Source organism: Apis dorsata, unplaced genomic scaffold (assembly GCF_000469605.1).
Source record: "Apis dorsata unplaced genomic scaffold, Apis dorsata 1.3 scaffold_416, whole genome shotgun sequence".
Taxonomy (NCBI): Eukaryota; Metazoa; Arthropoda; class Insecta; order Hymenoptera; family Apidae; genus Apis; species Apis dorsata.
The window spans coordinates 527,599-544,096 of NW_006263671.1; the positions used below are offsets into that span (position 1 = coordinate 527,599).

General features: G+C 25.9%; 5 protein-coding genes across 10 annotated transcripts in view; 2 read left to right on the top strand and 3 right to left on the bottom strand.

The window, feature by feature from the left end:
* LOC102677990 (transmembrane protein 64) overlaps positions 1–558 on the bottom strand; it is a 2,838-nt gene extending 2,280 nt beyond the window's left edge. Inside the window, exon 1 of the mRNA XM_006619487.2 lies at positions 282–558. The gene's annotated coding sequence lies outside the window, so the exon portion shown is untranslated. The remainder of the gene's footprint in view (positions 1–281) is intronic.
* A 368-nt stretch (positions 559–926) lies between these two features.
* Positions 927–6,004, top strand: LOC102678130 (VWFA and cache domain-containing protein 1). 2 transcript variants are annotated; one of them, XM_006619489.2, is made up of 9 exons: positions 927–1,124; positions 1,238–1,782; positions 1,866–2,231; positions 2,302–2,478; positions 2,541–3,007; positions 3,068–3,269; positions 3,340–3,586; positions 3,667–4,700; positions 4,772–5,304. In XM_006619489.2, the coding sequence occupies exons 2-9, from the start codon at positions 1,308–1,310 to the stop codon at positions 5,302–5,304; spliced, it is 3,501 nt and encodes a 1,166-aa protein (XP_006619552.1). In that variant the 5' UTR covers positions 927–1,124; positions 1,238–1,307. The 2 variants fall into 2 exon arrangements, with proteins under 2 accessions (XP_006619552.1, XP_006619551.1); XM_006619488.2 differs by having other exon boundaries at positions 927–1,782; positions 4,772–6,004.
* A 377-nt stretch (positions 6,005–6,381) lies between these two features.
* Positions 6,382–9,769, bottom strand: LOC102678360 (26S proteasome non-ATPase regulatory subunit 2). Its single transcript, XM_006619490.2, has 4 exons — positions 9,536–9,769; positions 8,607–9,334; positions 6,966–8,536; positions 6,382–6,879 (listed from the first exon to the last, which is right to left on the bottom strand). Exons 1-4 carry the CDS (start codon positions 9,611–9,613, stop codon positions 6,578–6,580), a joined length of 2,679 nt encoding a protein of 892 aa, XP_006619553.1. The 5' UTR covers positions 9,614–9,769; the 3' UTR covers positions 6,382–6,577.
* Positions 9,770–9,904: 135 nt separating this feature from the next.
* LOC102678775 (nuclear cap-binding protein subunit 1) overlaps positions 9,905–16,498 on the top strand; it is a 7,306-nt gene continuing 712 nt past the window's right edge. For 2 of the 5 annotated variants that reach the window (XM_006619492.2, XM_006619494.2), the window contains exons 1-11: positions 9,905–10,565; positions 10,675–11,143; positions 11,240–11,734; positions 11,821–11,992; positions 12,069–12,274; positions 12,362–12,465; positions 12,550–12,785; positions 12,876–13,054; positions 13,139–13,394; positions 13,469–13,582; positions 13,660–13,788. In XM_006619492.2, the coding sequence (XP_006619555.1) occupies positions 10,526–10,565; positions 10,675–11,143; positions 11,240–11,734; positions 11,821–11,992; positions 12,069–12,274; positions 12,362–12,465; positions 12,550–12,785; positions 12,876–13,054; positions 13,139–13,394; positions 13,469–13,582; positions 13,660–13,773 (2,385 nt within the window). In that variant the 5' untranslated portion in view covers positions 9,905–10,525 and the 3' untranslated portion in view covers positions 13,774–13,788. Of the gene's footprint in view, positions 10,566–10,674; positions 11,144–11,239; positions 11,735–11,820; positions 11,993–12,068; positions 12,275–12,361; positions 12,466–12,549; positions 12,786–12,875; positions 13,055–13,138; positions 13,395–13,468; positions 13,583–13,659; positions 13,789–13,883; positions 14,124–14,303; positions 14,355–14,435; positions 14,871–16,498 lie in introns of those variants that run through there. The other 3 variants (XR_004151001.1, XM_006619495.1, XM_006619496.2) reach the window with 3 other exon arrangements.
* LOC102678645 (odorant receptor 13a-like) lies at positions 14,126–16,496 on the bottom strand. Its single transcript, XM_031512335.1, has 9 exons — positions 16,408–16,496; positions 15,758–15,880; positions 15,482–15,599; positions 15,140–15,401; positions 14,905–15,072; positions 14,747–14,837; positions 14,540–14,676; positions 14,329–14,461; positions 14,126–14,236 (listed from the first exon to the last, which is right to left on the bottom strand). Exons 2-9 carry the CDS (start codon positions 15,824–15,826, stop codon positions 14,186–14,188), a joined length of 1,029 nt encoding a protein of 342 aa, XP_031368195.1. The 5' UTR covers positions 15,827–15,880; positions 16,408–16,496; the 3' UTR covers positions 14,126–14,185.

The following is a 16,498-nucleotide window of genomic DNA, read 5'->3' on the forward strand; positions in this document are numbered from 1 at the left end:
TAATAATCAGAATAATTTTAATTTTAATATATTATTGCAAATAAAGCTTAATTGAATTATTTAATTTTTATTATAAGCAAGTATTTATTATAAGTATTTATATTATAAGTAAAATATTTATATATATATTTTTTATGTAAAAATCTATTCTTTATAAGCGCATAATATGAAAAAAAAATTTTCTATTATAAAAATAATTTTATTCATAACTATCATAATAAATCATAATTATAAAATCATAGTAAAATATACAAACAATATATAATAAAATTTATTTTTACCTTATAACACTATCATAATAAAAAAATTCGTAATTCATAGTTTTCTCTAATTTGTCCATTACATTAGATAAACAATGTTATGTCTTATTTTCGATTTTTTCTCTTTTATATTTTTATGACATAATATAATAATATTGAAATAAAATGCCTCCACGTATATAGAAACTTGTAAAACATATTAACTGAAATCCGTTTATGATTCTCGTTTACGTCAAGCAGTATAGATCAGTGTAAAAGCAGGAACATTTAATTTTTCAATACTACTGGTTTATCAATGAAAGTCCTATAAAAAAATACAATTTTATTATATTATAATATTATATTTAATATTCAAATTATTGAAATTTTAAATAATATATATAAATATATTTAAAAATATTTTTTAATTTCTTAAAATTTAATATAGCATCACTCTCTCTATAAAACTATAATTAAATTTTCTTAAATAAAATTTTTATGTTATTATTTGGTCATTAATTATTAATAAATATGTAAATTATTATTTAAATACATTTAAATTTAACAATTTTATATTTGATTTATTTATCGAAAATTGTATTATATATTTTTTTTTAGTTTAAATTTATATAACAATATATTTTTCTGAAAACTGTATATATTTACTTTTACGAAATTTAAAATAAAAAAATCGAAAAATGATACCGAAAGAATTAATTAGTGGCTTTTAAAACCGCAATACATATATATTCATAATATTAAAAATACATCGATTAGATTTCATTTAGAAAGTGATAGGACTAAGAAAGTAATATTTCCAGTTGCGTACTTGTCAACCTTGTTTGCGGTAGCCTCGTTGTTATGGCGGTATAAAGAATTTTTCAGGTTACATACAAACAGGTGTACAATGAAAAGAATGGTTATTCATTTATTTGCTTGAATTAATTATTGTTGATCGAGTGCTATAACCATTAATACCAATTGATAATTTTAATTAGATTTCAAGCTATCAATGTAACGATATACAGTGCATCCAAATTTTATATTTGATAGAGTCAGCTTGACATAATGAGTCAATTTGTCAAGAGGATATTACTATTAGGATTTGCAGTAACCATAAATGTACATAGTTCAGCTGATGAGAGTACAAACGCAAATGCAAAATGTCAATTTGCCAAAACCCTGCGAAAGCAGGTAAATGCAGAACCACTTAATGGGACTTGTTTGCGAGACATCGTGATTCGATTGTCGAATGAATTTCGGTCAATTACTGATGCAGAACTTGGTTTAAAGCCGTTCCAGAAGATGCTTGGTGAAATAGAGTTTATGAATGTCTCAAGTAGTTTGAATATGAAATTGAATTTACTTGTGGATAAATTAAATAACAAACTATTATCTTATGCAAAAGTTTTAAAACAGAGCTATAACATTATACAACCGATCTTAGCAAAAAATGAAAATCTATTTGAATATTCTGAATCTACAAATGGATTAGACTTAGTATCAAATGGATTGGCTGATTTTTGTTCACAAATTGCACAAGGTATCTAAGTAATTTATTATTATATATATCTAAGCAAACTTATTTAAAATTTATAAATTTCAATCTAATTTAATTTATTTTAGAATTGGCAATTCATTTGAGAAATCAAGAATGGAAAAATTTACATCTCTTGCCTTTTATGTATCCAGTTACTATGTGTGGTCCACCTAGTGCAGGACATAATATTGGACCTCTTTTATTATCTCAATATTGTCCAAAAAAGAATGTATTGTTATTGATTGAACATGCTATGTTTATGTCTGAAGGAGATATTACTCTAGCTCAAATAACTGCAGAAACAATAATTGATATGTTGTCTTATACAGATCATGTTAATGTTATTGGTCTTTCTAATAATAGTTCTATTCATTGCAAGGATGGTTTATTGAAAGCTACAGATGTTAATAAATTTCAACTATCGCGTTATATTCATAGTTTAAATAGAATAGGTATTATTTTATACATTATATATATTATAATTTTTTATTTATCATTACTTAAATTTTGTTCAAATTTTAGAAACAAATGATACAATAGAATTTGATTTTAATAAATTACTACAACATGTAAAAGGCGAAATAGTTTTTATACATTTAACTAATACACTTAAGCTTACATCTCATTTACGAAAAATAAAAAACATGATTTCTACAGAAAAAGTCAATGGCTACATAAAAACAATATTAATTCTTTCAGGTAAGTTGAATTATATAATAATATATTTTTCACTTATATTTTAATATATATTTTTTTTGTAGATCAAGAATCACATTCAAATATTAAGAATTACAACGATATTGTAACTCTTCCTACACAAAATATACTAGGCTTTGAAGTATCAAAATTATTTTCTGACTTGAAATGTTCTGAGGATCATAAGAAAGATTATTATTTGTCTGATCCATATTTTGATTTGTATAGTAAAACTATGACTTTGTCTATTGGGCATATTACAAATAAAGCATTAATATCTTTAGATATTAAATTACGAAATTTTCTTGATGATATAACATATTTTAATGCTGGTGCACATGTATATGCTGTGCTATTTGATAATAAAGGTATAGTTTGGATTAGTAAAGATTTTCCAAGAATGGAAACAATAATAGATCAACCGCTCAGAGTTCATTTACATCATATAGAAAATATTAGTTATGAAACTGTAAAAATAATGATTGAAGAATACGAAGGTGTTATAAATGTTAAAACACAATTAGGCAAACAGGTATATTGATATTTATAAGTATATATAAAATTTATATATGATTCAGTTTTTAAATTTTAGAAATGGTATCGATGGAAACATTTAACATATACGGATTTAATAGTATGCTTAATATCAGCAACTAATGAAAGTACATTATCTATTGGAAAATTAGTACCAACATTGTCAATGAATATTTTACATCATCGTCTCGATCTTTTAATGCATAGTTTTACCGATAAAGAGATTCTTTGTACTTATCATAATAAACTTTTATCTTTATGTAAGTTATTAAATTTTAAAAATTTGAAAATTAAAAAAAGAAATGAATAAAAAATGCATTTATGTTTTAGCAATGGGAGTAGTCTATCTTTCTCCATGGTGCTTTCAATCCCCAACAGAACAACTTAAATTGTTAGAAACTGGAACTGCTGTAACAATGCAAAGTTATATGGCATATTTAAAAGATTTAACAGGCTTATTAGCTAATCCTGGTCTACATCAATCTGTTAAACCAGATGTAGCTATGTTGACTCAAATGTTGGCTTATTTTAAAATTAGACATATAGAAAGTGCTTTAAATAAATTTATCATAAGAAGGTATATTTATATTTTTTTAAAATCATTATTTTAAGAAACAGAATTTTAAAAAATTAGATATTTATTTTACTTTATTATAGATATATCATTGGAGTTGTAAGTGGAGTATTAGAGATATATCCAGGAATTATGCTCGATTCTGGTTTTGATCCTAAAAGAAGAATATGGTATGGAAAAGCATTAGAGCATCCTGGAAAGTTAGTTTTTACGTCTCCTTACTTGGGTGCTGGTGGTTCTGGATATATTGTTACTTTAAGTCATACGATTCATCGTAATTCGGAATCAATTATTAAAGATGATGCTATTGCAATCGTATCTATGGATGTAGCTTTAGGTTTTATTTCAAGACTTTTGAAAGAAATGTTTCCATTTTGTAATAATTTAACGGTAAAATGTTTTTTAATGGATGATAAAGGATATTTAGTATCACATCCAGCATTATTAGAACCGACTGGTAAAATCGAACAACAACATTTAACTCACAAGGAATTGTTGGTTGCAAATGATATATTAAATCATGAGCTATTTGTGAAGAAAAAAGCTTGCATAAATTATTTAGATGGTACTGTACAAAGATATTATCAATTTAATACGTCTCTTGATGAAGTTCTTACAAATATAGTTCATGGTGAACATTGTGTTAAATATCAAGTAGCAGCTGTACCAGGAACTAATATATTTTTAGGAATAGTTAATGTGACTTGTAATTTATTAAGAGCTTTTTGTCCATGTAGTACAATGGATCATTCGTGTTTAAATTGTAAAAGAATGGAGCAAACTGAATGTGAATGTCCTTGTGAATGTGCTTTATATTATTCTAATTGCGCAGAATATACTATAAATGAAATAAATCTCGAACCTTGCCCAGCACCATATGAACAAGGAGGAAATTCACAAATGTCTTGGATACAATCTACAAATTTGAAAACGTGTCCATCAATTGATTGTAAGATATTTAAAATGGAAAGTGACTGTTTAGGAATTATAGGTTGCCAATGGTGTCACATAGATAATGATGGAGAAACACCATTGCAAGTACCGTTTTGTAGCGATATGTCTGTATGTTTTAGAGGCATCCTTGGATCTTTTATGCCACTTAGTGATGGCACTTATAGTAAGTGATTGTAATGAAATACAATATATATTTTTTATTGTTCTTTTTTTTTTTGATATAATTCTTTTTAGATTCTCAATCAACAGAAGAAATTACAATACGTGAATGGCCATCAGTTGGACCTGTAGCTGGTGGAATATTAGCATTTCTTTTGATATTAGGGTTAATGCTATTTTGTTATAGACTTCGGTCTGTTCAATCTGGTTTAGAACATCAGTGTTTACACATACATACTTCACCTGATATGTTACGTATGACTCACTTAGAAGGTGATGCAGAACCTATGGAATTAGAACAAACAAAAAACAATTTAGATTCTCTTATAAGAGATAGCATAGAACCTATATCACCATATAGGGTTTCTTCAAATTATAGGAAACCACCTGGAGGTGATAGTGATCATGGATATAGTACTATGACACCTCATGATGATTCTGAGCAACAAACATTTGCTGAACCATTATTAGTAGTTAGTAATAACACTGAACCTGATTTAAGAAGACAATCTATTTGTCTTCCTTCTCCAATAACCCATTTAGGATCTCCTCATCATGTTTTAGCGCCAGTTACCGTTCATTGTAATATGGAAGCAAATTTTTGTTGATTAGAATAAGCAATTATCAAAAAATTTTTCGTATCATTTCTCAACAGAAAAAATTCAATTTGATAGAATTGATATAAAATATAGTATAAAAAGCAAATTTTAATTTTCAAAAAATTTATAAAAATTTTAAAGAATTTTTTTAGATATTAAAATTATATTTAAGATATGAGTGTTTCAGAATGGATAGTATAAGTAGATAGGCGATGATTTTGAAACACTTTATATAGTGATATAGACTTATAGGTCTTATTATTTTTTTATTAATACTTTTAATTAATATTTTAAAAATTAATATTATTAATTCATTAAGAAAAATTAACAAAAATACTTAATTATAAATATGTGAATATAAATAATGAAATTAAATATGATTACTGACTCTTACCGCAATGGTAATGTTTGATACTGTTTTTTTACATTTTTATAGTTAAAAACAATATAACAAATGTAAATGTGTTCGTATTACTTAAAATAATCATATATTTTTTTAAAAAAATTGAAAACAAATTGTGCAATTTAGATATCACATATTATTAATACATATAGTAAATATATATGTATTTTAACTTAAATAAAATATCTTATTTCATAATTTGTTTTCATTGTATATTTTTTACAAAAAAAACATCATAAATTGACTTTGTGTACTGTGTAATGTAAGCTACATAGTTTAAGATTTTTAATAGAATTTATTGAATAATATAAATTCGCGTAATCGTTAAATACATATATACATTTTCATACATAATAGTATTTTTGAAAAAAATTTATAATGATTACTCATTAATGACACAAATTTTTATAGCAAAAAATCATTTCTTCAGATATATATATATATGTATATATATACATATATATATATATTTCATACTTAATATGTGACTGATTACTTATTATTTCATCTTGCCAATTCATATGTATAGTAAATAAAAATTTTTACTATTTTTGTAACTCGTGAATATATAATGACTACTTTTTGAATATTTTACATGTTGATCAGTATTTTAATTATTAAAGTATATAATTATTGTTAAAAAAATGTAATTTTATTACTATAATAAATGAAAATACAAAAAATTAGTAAAACTATTGATTTATTTATTATTAAAATGTTTCAGCGATTCGTAAAAAATAAATCCATAATAGTTTTAATTAGTTTAGATCTATTGTTTAATTCACGAATTATATATCAAGAAGATAATCTGTATACACGCAATAGTTTCATTATATTTAGTTTATATAAAGCATGTTTTTTCACTTAATTATTTTATAATTAAGGTATAAAGTCCGGATTTTTCCTTAAAATTACAAAACCTTCCATAATTGGTGTTAAAGGAATATATTCTTCAGTTGCAAGTTCTGCTCTTTCACCATAAGCTAATAAAACAGGAGTTGTGTGTGTTTGAAAACCAGTAATAGTTTTAGGTTTTCCCGCTTGACCTACGACATCTACAGCAAGACCGACTCTTACTGGTACAGCTAGAGGATTTAACTTTTCATCAAATGTTACTAACATTCTCGGTTGCATTGCAACTGCTAATGTGTATAACAAATAATGAGATCGACCTAAAATAACTGAAAACAAAAATCATATTTATTTAATATATCTTAAAAAATCATATCTTAAATAATCATAATATTTAAAGAAAATTCATACTTACTGTTTTTTACATCGAGAAAACCAATTAATGTAGCTAAAAGTCCAGCAAGAGCTACAGGACTTAATACTTGTCTATCACTATGATATGGAGACAAAGTCAAAGTTCCTTTACCAAGATGTGTCAAACCTTGTGCAATACGAACCATGAACAAATTATTTGGATCTTTTGCGTGAAACTGAGCAAGTTGTCTTAACATTGCTGCTAATCTTGCATTATTTGTTCCAGCTCCAACTAAACCCATTGCAAAGATAGCATTATGTGCTACTTCTGGATCACTATCATGAGAAAATTTGGATAAAGTATCAAGTATATTCAATTTCGGATTAGAAACTGATATAAGTCCAAGTGCAAGAGGAACAGATCTTCTAATAACAGGTTCACAATAACGTAATAAATGACCAAATGTTCTGTATGCCATTTCAGCACCAATTTCTTCTCCCATTGCAATTAAAGCAATACCAAGAACAGCAATTGCCTGTCTTGAACTCAGATCCTTTGTTTTATCTTCTTTTTTTTCTTCTTTCTTATCTTTATCCTTACGATCGCTTTTGTCTTCTTTTTCATTTGATGGTTCGTAATGTTCAGAACAAATGTGCAAGAGATGTTGAATTTTCAAGACATTGCCAGTACCAGCATATGCACATACTTCTACTAAAGTCGTGGACATTGATTTGAAAGGTTCAGGTACTATTTCTAAGGCTGCTATTATAGCTTCTGCAGCTTCTTGCTTGCCTAAGAAACATAATCCGAGACCTAAAGGTAGAAATCGAGCGTAGGTATCTTTAAGATCTGCTTCCGACTTCTCCATAAGAGCATGCATTATTGTTGTTGTAACATAAGCATTGCAAGAACCTACTGCAACCATTCCTAAAGCAAGACCTGCTACACCAATCACTTCCCAACTAGATTTAGGATCGCTAAGTACAGGAATTAAAAGACCATAAACAGCTTCTCGATTTGATCCTGCATATGCTAGTCCAAGACCAACGATTGCACCAATACGCATTGTGTTACTACTGTGTAACACATAATCAGATAAAAGAGCTAATGCAGGATCACATTCAATCCTCACGCGACAATTAACAAGACCACAAGCTAATAAAGCGCCAGATTTAATATAATCTTCAGAAGAATAAAGATATTTGTCTATCGGTGTTAAGCCCCCATCAACGTCCCATAATAAAACGAGACCAAGAGATGCTGTTGCACTGAGCATTCCATGTTCTTTGTTTTTATACAACCATTTGTTTCCATCTTCAACTAATAGTTTGTCTTGCCCAAAAGCTGCATTCACAAAACCATTGACAAAACTTGCAGCAAGATTTTGTCTTGCTGAATCTACTTGACCACCACCAAATGGAGATCTAGAATTTTCTAAGTGTGATTTGTATACATCTTCTGGTGTTTTTGGTTCCATTATATCCAATTCACGAGCAAGATTGAGGAAATGATAATTTAATAATGAATTGGACATGATTTCTACCAAATCATCATATTCTGGAGTAGATTCTGGAAGTTCCAAAAAAATCTGCTGTCTACCTAGCATAAATGCTAACTGTTTCTGTATTGACCTAAAAAATAAGATATTATGTATTAATTTAAATTTTGATAGATAAAATTAATTTCAATAATTTAACTTACAAATCAGTACAATTTGTAAATATATCTTCAATAAGTGGCAAATCATTCAATTGCATTGCCAATCTAACAGCCTGAGGATATTGACCAAATTTTCTGTATAATTTTGCAGCAGCATGAAGTAGAGTACTATTTTCTGGATCTGCCACATATGGTACACAACTTGTTAAATATAAACAAACTCTTTGATATGCACTTTCATCTACATATTGTTCCAATAAATCTAATCTTTCAATTTCCATCAATAAATCACAGGCTTCAGTTTCTGCATTATGTGCCATGTTATAAGGTACAATTTCATGTACTAGAGCTATTAGTTTCTTACTAATAGCTTCTGCATCATCTGTTAATTCATCCCATTCACCAGCTAACTCTCCTGATAAATGTCTAACATATTCATGTCCCCATTCTCCAATAGCTAAAGCAGATCCAGTAAGTCTATATTTAAGACATTCTCTACCTTCACCCATTGTCATAGCAAGAACAGAAATAACATCAGAACATAATTCCTTGGACTTTCCATCTGTTATCTTTTCATAGATGGATTTCATAGTATCATAATGAGGTCTCATAAATTTAAGAGGTTTTGGAACACTGGTCATTGATGTGGTGGATGCACGAATATGATTACGTAAAGATTCTAAAGCTAAATAATGTAAACTTGTATTGGGATCTTGTAAGCGTTCGACGAGGTTAGTTAACTCTTCTTGCAAGAGTTTATCTTCTTCAGACTAAAAAAATACGTAAATTAAATAATGTTAAAGTCTATATAAATTTTTTTAATATTATTTTTTATTTATTAATATTTTATTTATGTTATTTACATTTATAACACAAATAAATACAATTTTTCATATTTTTATGTATATATTTATATACATAAAATTATATATTTTGAAATAATTTTTCAAAATTTTGAAAATAGAACTTACCAATTCATTTTTATCTTCTTCTTTTCCACTTCTGACTTCCTTATTCGTCTTTGATTCTACTTTCACGCTTTCAGGCATTTTGTTTTGAATTATTGCATAAAATGAATGCAAAATACAAAATTCAATTCTACCTTCGATCTACTTATAATCTAGGTTAGAATAAATGTAAAACTTATTTGCGAGTCACCGCTATTTCTCACGAATCAGAGATATAGTAGATTTATATATAACGTTAATTTCTGCATTTCCTAGTTTGAAGTTCCAAATTTGTTCACTAGGTGGATATTTTGCTTTTAGCATCGCGTTACGAATATGTAAAAATTGTAACAATCTATATTATTTTTGTTCAGTGTATATTTTAAGTAATGCTAAAAATTACTTTTATATATTACTGATAAATAAGTGCTTTGCTTCATATATTGCTAATTATATACAATTATATTATGTATAAGTTATAAAAAATTATAAGGTTAAGTTACTTATTGATGCATTTTACAATTAAATGATTTTACTGTGATAATTTATGTATAGAAATGTAATCGTGTTAACTTAAAAAAACAATTGAATCTTTGGTGTAATTGAAAAAAGATAGAACAGCGCAAAAAAAAGGCGGCGTTTCGTTTCGAAACCATTAAATAGATTTGTCAATGATAGAAGTATAAATGATGATATGATTTCTTTTTTTTTTTTAATGAATTAATATTTATTGTGAAAAAAAAAATAAAAAAATGTAGAAAATATAAGACAAAAAAATTAATAAAAAGGCTAGTGATAAACATGTAAATATAATTTTGATATTTTTATTGTGAACATGGGATAAAATTTAATTTCTAAAATTTATATAAACTTGTGAGAAAATTAAAGACATCTATCGGTGGCGGGCTAAACTATTGGTGGAGTCATACGTTTGTGGACGTGACAAATTGTGTTAAAATATATTAGGTTGTAAACGTTGCGATTTATTAATACGATACATTAAATTTTTTAAAAATGAGTCGCAGAAGAGTTCATGAAGAGGAAGATGGATATGGTAATTTCATTTTTTTATATTAATTCAAAAATTAAAAATTATAATCATTGAAAAAATTTTCTTTTTGTATTATAAAAAATTATATCATTTCTATACAAATTTTTTTTAGAACGAGCATATAAAAAACGTAGGAGAGTATCAGAGAATCAAGAAATTGAAGACCGACTTGAATCTCTTATTTTGAGAGTAGGAGAAAAATCTACATCTTCTTTAGAAAGTAACTTAGAAGGTTTAGCTTCAGTGTTAGAAGCTGATCTTGGACTCTTTCGTAGCAAAATTCTTAGGATTCTAACTGAATGTGCAATTAGAATGCCAGAAAAATGTACAATTTATACCACACTTGTTGGATTACTAAATGCAAAGAATTTTAATTTTGGTGGTGAATTTGTTGATTATATGGTGAAAAATTTTAAAGATGCATTGAAAGCTTGTAAATGGGATGTAGCTAGATATTCATTAAGATTTTTAGCTGATTTAGTAAACTGCCATGTCTTATCTTGTGGATCTTTAATGCAACTCTTTGATAATATGTTAGATGCTGCTAATGAAGATGGTGTTCCTCAAGTAAGACGTGATTGGTATGTAAATAAAACTATTTTATATGATTTTATGAATGATTTCAATAAATAAAAAAAAATATTTTTTTATTATCATTTATTATTATCATTTATTAGGTATGTCTATGCTGTATTATCAACATTACCTTGGGTAGGAAGAGAATTATATGAAAAAAAAGAACAAGAGTTAGATCATTTAATGGTAACAATAGAGATATTTTTAAACAAAAGAAATAAAAAACATCAACCAGCCTTAAGAGTTTGGTCAAGTGATACACCTCATCCTCAAGAAGAATATTTAGATTGTTTATGGGCTCAAGTGAGAAAACTTAGACAGGACAATTGGGCAGAGAAACATATTCCTAGACCATATCTAGCATTTGATTCAATTTTATGTGAAGCATTACAGCATAATTTACCTACTATAATGCCACCACCACATCATGAATCTTATTCTTATCCATTACCTACAGTAGTATTCCGCATGTTTGATTACACAGATTGTCCAGCTGAAGGACCATTATTACCTGGAAGTCATGCTATAGAACGTTTTCTTATAGAAGAACATTTAAGACAAATTATCAATAACTATTTTTTTGAAAGAAAGGATTGGTATATATTTTATTTTTTTATTTATTGTATTATGTATTGTAGTATTTCAATTGTATAATTAAAAATTCATATATAATAATTTACAGTGCAGCTCAATTATTGAATTTTCCATATAAAGCAAAAATACCATTAGATTATTGTATTGTTGAAGTAATATTTGGTGAACTATTTAGATTACCAGCACCAAAGCATTTAGAAATATGCTATGGATCAATTTTGATTGAACTTTGTAAATTACAACCATCAACAATGCCACAGGTAAGAATATAATTCAAAATTATAATATAGATAAAAATAAAAATATTTATTAGTATATTTACCTATATTAATATAGGTTTTGGCTCAAGCGACGGAAATTTTATTCCGTCGTATAGATAGTATGGCTGCAACTGCTTTCGATCGTTTTGTATGGTGGTTCGCATATCATCTAAGCAATTTTCAATTTCGTTGGTCTTGGGAAGACTGGGATTCTTGTTTACAACGTGATCCAGAGCATCCACGACCAAAATTTATTCGAGAAGTATTATTAAAAGCTTTACGGTACATATATTTAATTATTTGTAATGATAATTAGATTTATAACAGTTTAATGATAATTATAATTTATAATTTATAATTTATGCCTAGATTATCATATTACCAAAGAATACGGGATATGATGCCTGAATCATATGCTGAGCTAATTCCTGCACCTCCAGAACCTATTTATAAATATACTTCTGAAGGTGCCAGTAAGTTCAATATTTTTTTTTTTTTTTTTTTGATATTAATCAAAAATTTTAAATAAAATTTATTTAAAAAAAAATTTTTTTTAGGTTCACTTCCAGGTACAGCAGCAGCTCATGAATTAGTTGTTTCGATTAGACGTAAATGTACACCGGAAGAAGTACTTAATGTGTTAAATACATTACCAGGTCCTAGAGAAAATGAAGAAACAAATAATTTCAATCCTTTAAAGATTGATGTTTTTGTACAGACATTATTAAATTTAGGTTCGAAAAGTTTTAGCCATAGTTTCGCTGCAATAGGAAAATTTCATTATGTTTTTCAAGTAAGATTTTAAATTTTAAATTTTAGATTATAAAAATTATTTATAATCTAACTGAATTAATTACTGTATGTAATAAATTTGTATATTTAGGTTCTTGCAGAAACTGAAGAAGCTCAAATATGTATTTTGAGAAATATGTATGCATTATGGAAGAATCATTATCAAATGATGGTGGTTTTAACTGATAAATTTTTGAAAACTGGAATAATCGAATGCAGTGCCATTGCCAATTGGATATTTTCTAAAGAGATGGTGTCAGAATTTACCAAGTATATATGGTTTTATTACAATACTGATTTAGCAAATATTTATATATATATATATTTAATAAATTTGTAATTCTTTTTTTCAAGATTATATATTTGGGAAATTCTTCACTTAACAATTCGAAAAAAGAACAAACATGTAACAAAATTAAGCACAGAATTAGCGGAAGCTCGTGAAAAATTGAGAAGAGCAGAAAGTAGATCAGGTTCATCATCAGAAGATGAAGATAATAACAAAGATAGAAGTAGAGAAAAACCATCAGAAGATGTAGTGGAAAGAATGGAAGAAAAGTTGGAAACAGCGCAAGCAGATCAGAAAAATTTGTTTCTTATCATTTTTCAGGTATAAATAATTATATTACTATTGTTATTATGTAATAATGATAAAAATATTAAATTAATTAATTATTTGTTTAGCGTTTTATAATGATTCTTTCGGAACACCTTGGACGATGTGATACTGATGGAATAGACTACAATACTCATTGGTACAAATGGACCATAGGTAGATTACAGCAAGTATTTTTAACTGTAAGTTCTCTAATGATATAAATAAGATATATTTTTTTGCACTTAATGTTAACTATTGTTTATCTTTTTTTATTTAGCATCATGAACAAGTTCAAAAATATTCATCAACATTAGAGACTTTACTTTTTACACCAGATCTGGATCCTCATATCTTAGATGTTTTCCACCAATTCGTTTCTTTACGAGCATGAACATCATCTTCTATGGTAATCATTTTATTACATAAAATTTACTTTAATTAATTAAATTTTTGAATCTGATTTTTTAGTTTTTAATAATTTACATGATCATTGTTATATAGATTTTCATGACTTTTCATAACTTGCAAATTACAATTAAAAAAAAAAGAAAAATTTATATTGGAATGTATTTTGAGATATAATATAACATAACATTACGTTAAAAATTTTGTATTACGATTTAGTACGCGTTGATGTAAATATATTTATACACATTTAAGTATATTTTTTTTCAACAAAATGTTACAAACATGAATATCATACATAACAGTATGTAATGTAAATAAAAGTTTAAAGAACAAAATTGTATTAATAGTTTCTATTGAATATATAACTAAGATACATATTAATGATTCATTCAAATTCATGTAGTTGATAACAACACAGTAAAATAACTCATTGCAGTTTGAATAATCTAAAATAATAATAATAAATTTAAGTAATAATAAAATATTTTCTACTAATTCTTATCATTATTTCAGATAAATTACAATAAGAGATTCTTACTGCTAAAAATGTTTGCATAGATAAGGTTGTCATTTTAAAAGCTGTCAATTTACTAAATATTAAAGATCTTGCAAGTAAAAATTTGTATAAATTTTGATATTTTTTAGAAAAAATATACCAGGTTACTTTGCACCTAAATTAATTAATCTATAATTAATTAAAATCCAAAAATAAAAAAATAAAAAACTAATGAAATATAAAATATTTTTACACTGAGATATGCACTTCTTCGCTATGATTCAATAATCTTTGCCCAGGGAGACAAAGAAAAAATATGTGAACAGCTTGTGCAAACGTAAACGATCCAAATCTCATCATTTCGCTTAAATTACCTAATTTTATTACAGTCTAAAAGTAAAAAAGTATTTATATATTTAAGTCAAAAATAAGCTGTTTAATTAATTATATGAATACTTACTTCAACTCCTGTAATGCTAAGACAAAGAACATTAAAGAATAACTGAACAAGTATGGATTTAGTAAATAGTGATTCAAGAAGATTTGAATATCTATGAAAAATGGAATATATTAATGCTTTTTATCAAAAAGAAAAAATATGATAGAACAAGTACTGACTTTATTGCATTTTGATGATTTTTTATGCAAATAAACAATTTTCTGTAAACTTTCTTCTCATTTCTTGGTAATAATTTAATATTTTTATATTTTTCGGGTAAATGATGATTTTCTGTGATATTTATCAAATTATTTGTATTCAAAATATGTATAGTTTTCAATTCATAACTAGAAAAAAGTTTTTTTGAAATAAAATGTCACAAAAATTTTGGGTTAATAAAAAAATAAGCTTTACCTTACAATTGCAAATAAAGCATAGGCATGTTGAGCATATAGCATATACATAGTATCACAAGAAGCAATTAAATTCGCGACTATAGCTGTTCCAATGTATGAATGTATAGATATATAATAAAAATATTGTTGTTTGTCCATACCATAATCAAGTTCAAATAGAAAATTTCTTTTTTGAGAATGATTGGAGGATGTAATGAAATCAATTATCAGTGGTATTGTTGGTAATAATAAGTAAACTAACAATGTTGTGTAAACGTATACTAAAATAGAGATGAAAAATTCCTCAGTCTTAAAAATTTATGAAATGAAAATTTTTCATTTTGAAACTTGATACACTTACAAATATAATAAAATGTAATTTTTTTCCCTTGCATATCATATTTTTGAAGAATTATATTTTCTGAACGATTTATATAATATTTATGGTCATTTTTAATGAATAATAATATATTTTTAATCTATAATAAAAAAACATAGTTTTATAAAAATGAGAAAAATTTTTTCTAAAACTTTATTCTGAAATTATTCTTTTTGTAAATTCGATTTTTTGATTTGCGAATTTTGAAATTTTCGGAAATTATCAAAAAATTGAATAAAACAGAATAAATATTTATACCTTTGTTGTATTAAAAATTCCGTTGAAGTACATCGACGCACTTTGAAAAATTGATATGATTGGTGGCATGCATTCAATGACTGCATCATAATTAACTCCCCACACACTATATAATCCTCTAAGCTGAAGAAAAAGAAAAACAATTATAAAATATAAAATTACAAATAAATAAGTTCTAAGAATCTAATATAATAAAACTTTATTCCATGCCAAATGATTAATTTTTCCATATACATATATATGCACATATATACATATATATATATAGGATCTCTGATTTTAAGAATATTAAAATTTGAAATATATTAATTTGTGGATCAGATTTCTCCATGGTTAAAACTATTAAAACAAAGAAATATTATAGTTATAATAAATATTATAGTTTTATTAACATAACAGCATAGACTGCTGTAGCCAATCATTGCAAAAAAATGTGTATGTATGATTAAATAAAAAAATACTACATATTTTAAATGAAGAAAGTCTCGCATAAAAATGAAAAAATGAAATGAAACTAGCAATTCGTATATTATATTCTTAGCTTTGCTTATATCGAGGTCATACAAGGGTCTTTCATTCCAAAGAATTATCTCACTCTAAAATGAAAATCATTCTATTACAAAGAAAATTTTTCTGTACAATTTACTTACAACGTATCGCTTAATAACAATCGATCGTTATTATCACTTATTAAGCAAAACGTTTTCTATGAAATGAAAAAAAAAAAAAAAAAAAAAAAAA

Bases quoted from the DNA above. Each gene is read 5' to 3' on its own strand.
- LOC102678130 (XM_006619488.2), top strand. From the start codon at position 1,308: ATGAGTCAATTTGTCAAGAGGATATTACTATTAGGATTTGCAGTAACC. The intron at 1,783-1,865 runs GTATCTAAGTAA...AATTTATTTTAG, and splicing joins TTGTTCACAAATTGCACAAG to AATTGGCAATTCATTTGAGA. The intron at 2,479-2,540 runs GTAAGTTGAATT...TTTTTTTTGTAG, and splicing joins AACAATATTAATTCTTTCAG to ATCAAGAATCACATTCAAAT.
- LOC102678360 (XM_006619490.2), bottom strand. From the start codon at position 9,613: ATGCCTGAAAGCGTGAAAGTAGAATCAAAGACGAATAAGGAAGTCAGA. The intron at 9,335-9,535 runs GTAAGTTCTATT...GTATTTTTTTAG, and splicing joins AAGAAGATAAAAATGAATTG to TCTGAAGAAGATAAACTCTT. The intron at 8,537-8,606 runs GTAAGTTAAATT...CTTATTTTTTAG, and splicing joins TTTACAAATTGTACTGATTT to GTCAATACAGAAACAGTTAG.
- LOC102678645 (XM_031512335.1), bottom strand. From the start codon at position 15,826: ATGCCACCAATCATATCAATTTTTCAAAGTGCGTCGATGTACTTCAAC. The intron at 14,838-14,904 runs GTCAGTACTTGT...CATTTTTCATAG, and splicing joins AATCATCAAAATGCAATAAA to ATATTCAAATCTTCTTGAAT. The intron at 14,462-14,539 runs GTAAAAATATTT...TAATTAATTTAG, and splicing joins GAAGAAGTGCATATCTCAGT to GTGCAAAGTAACCTGGTATA.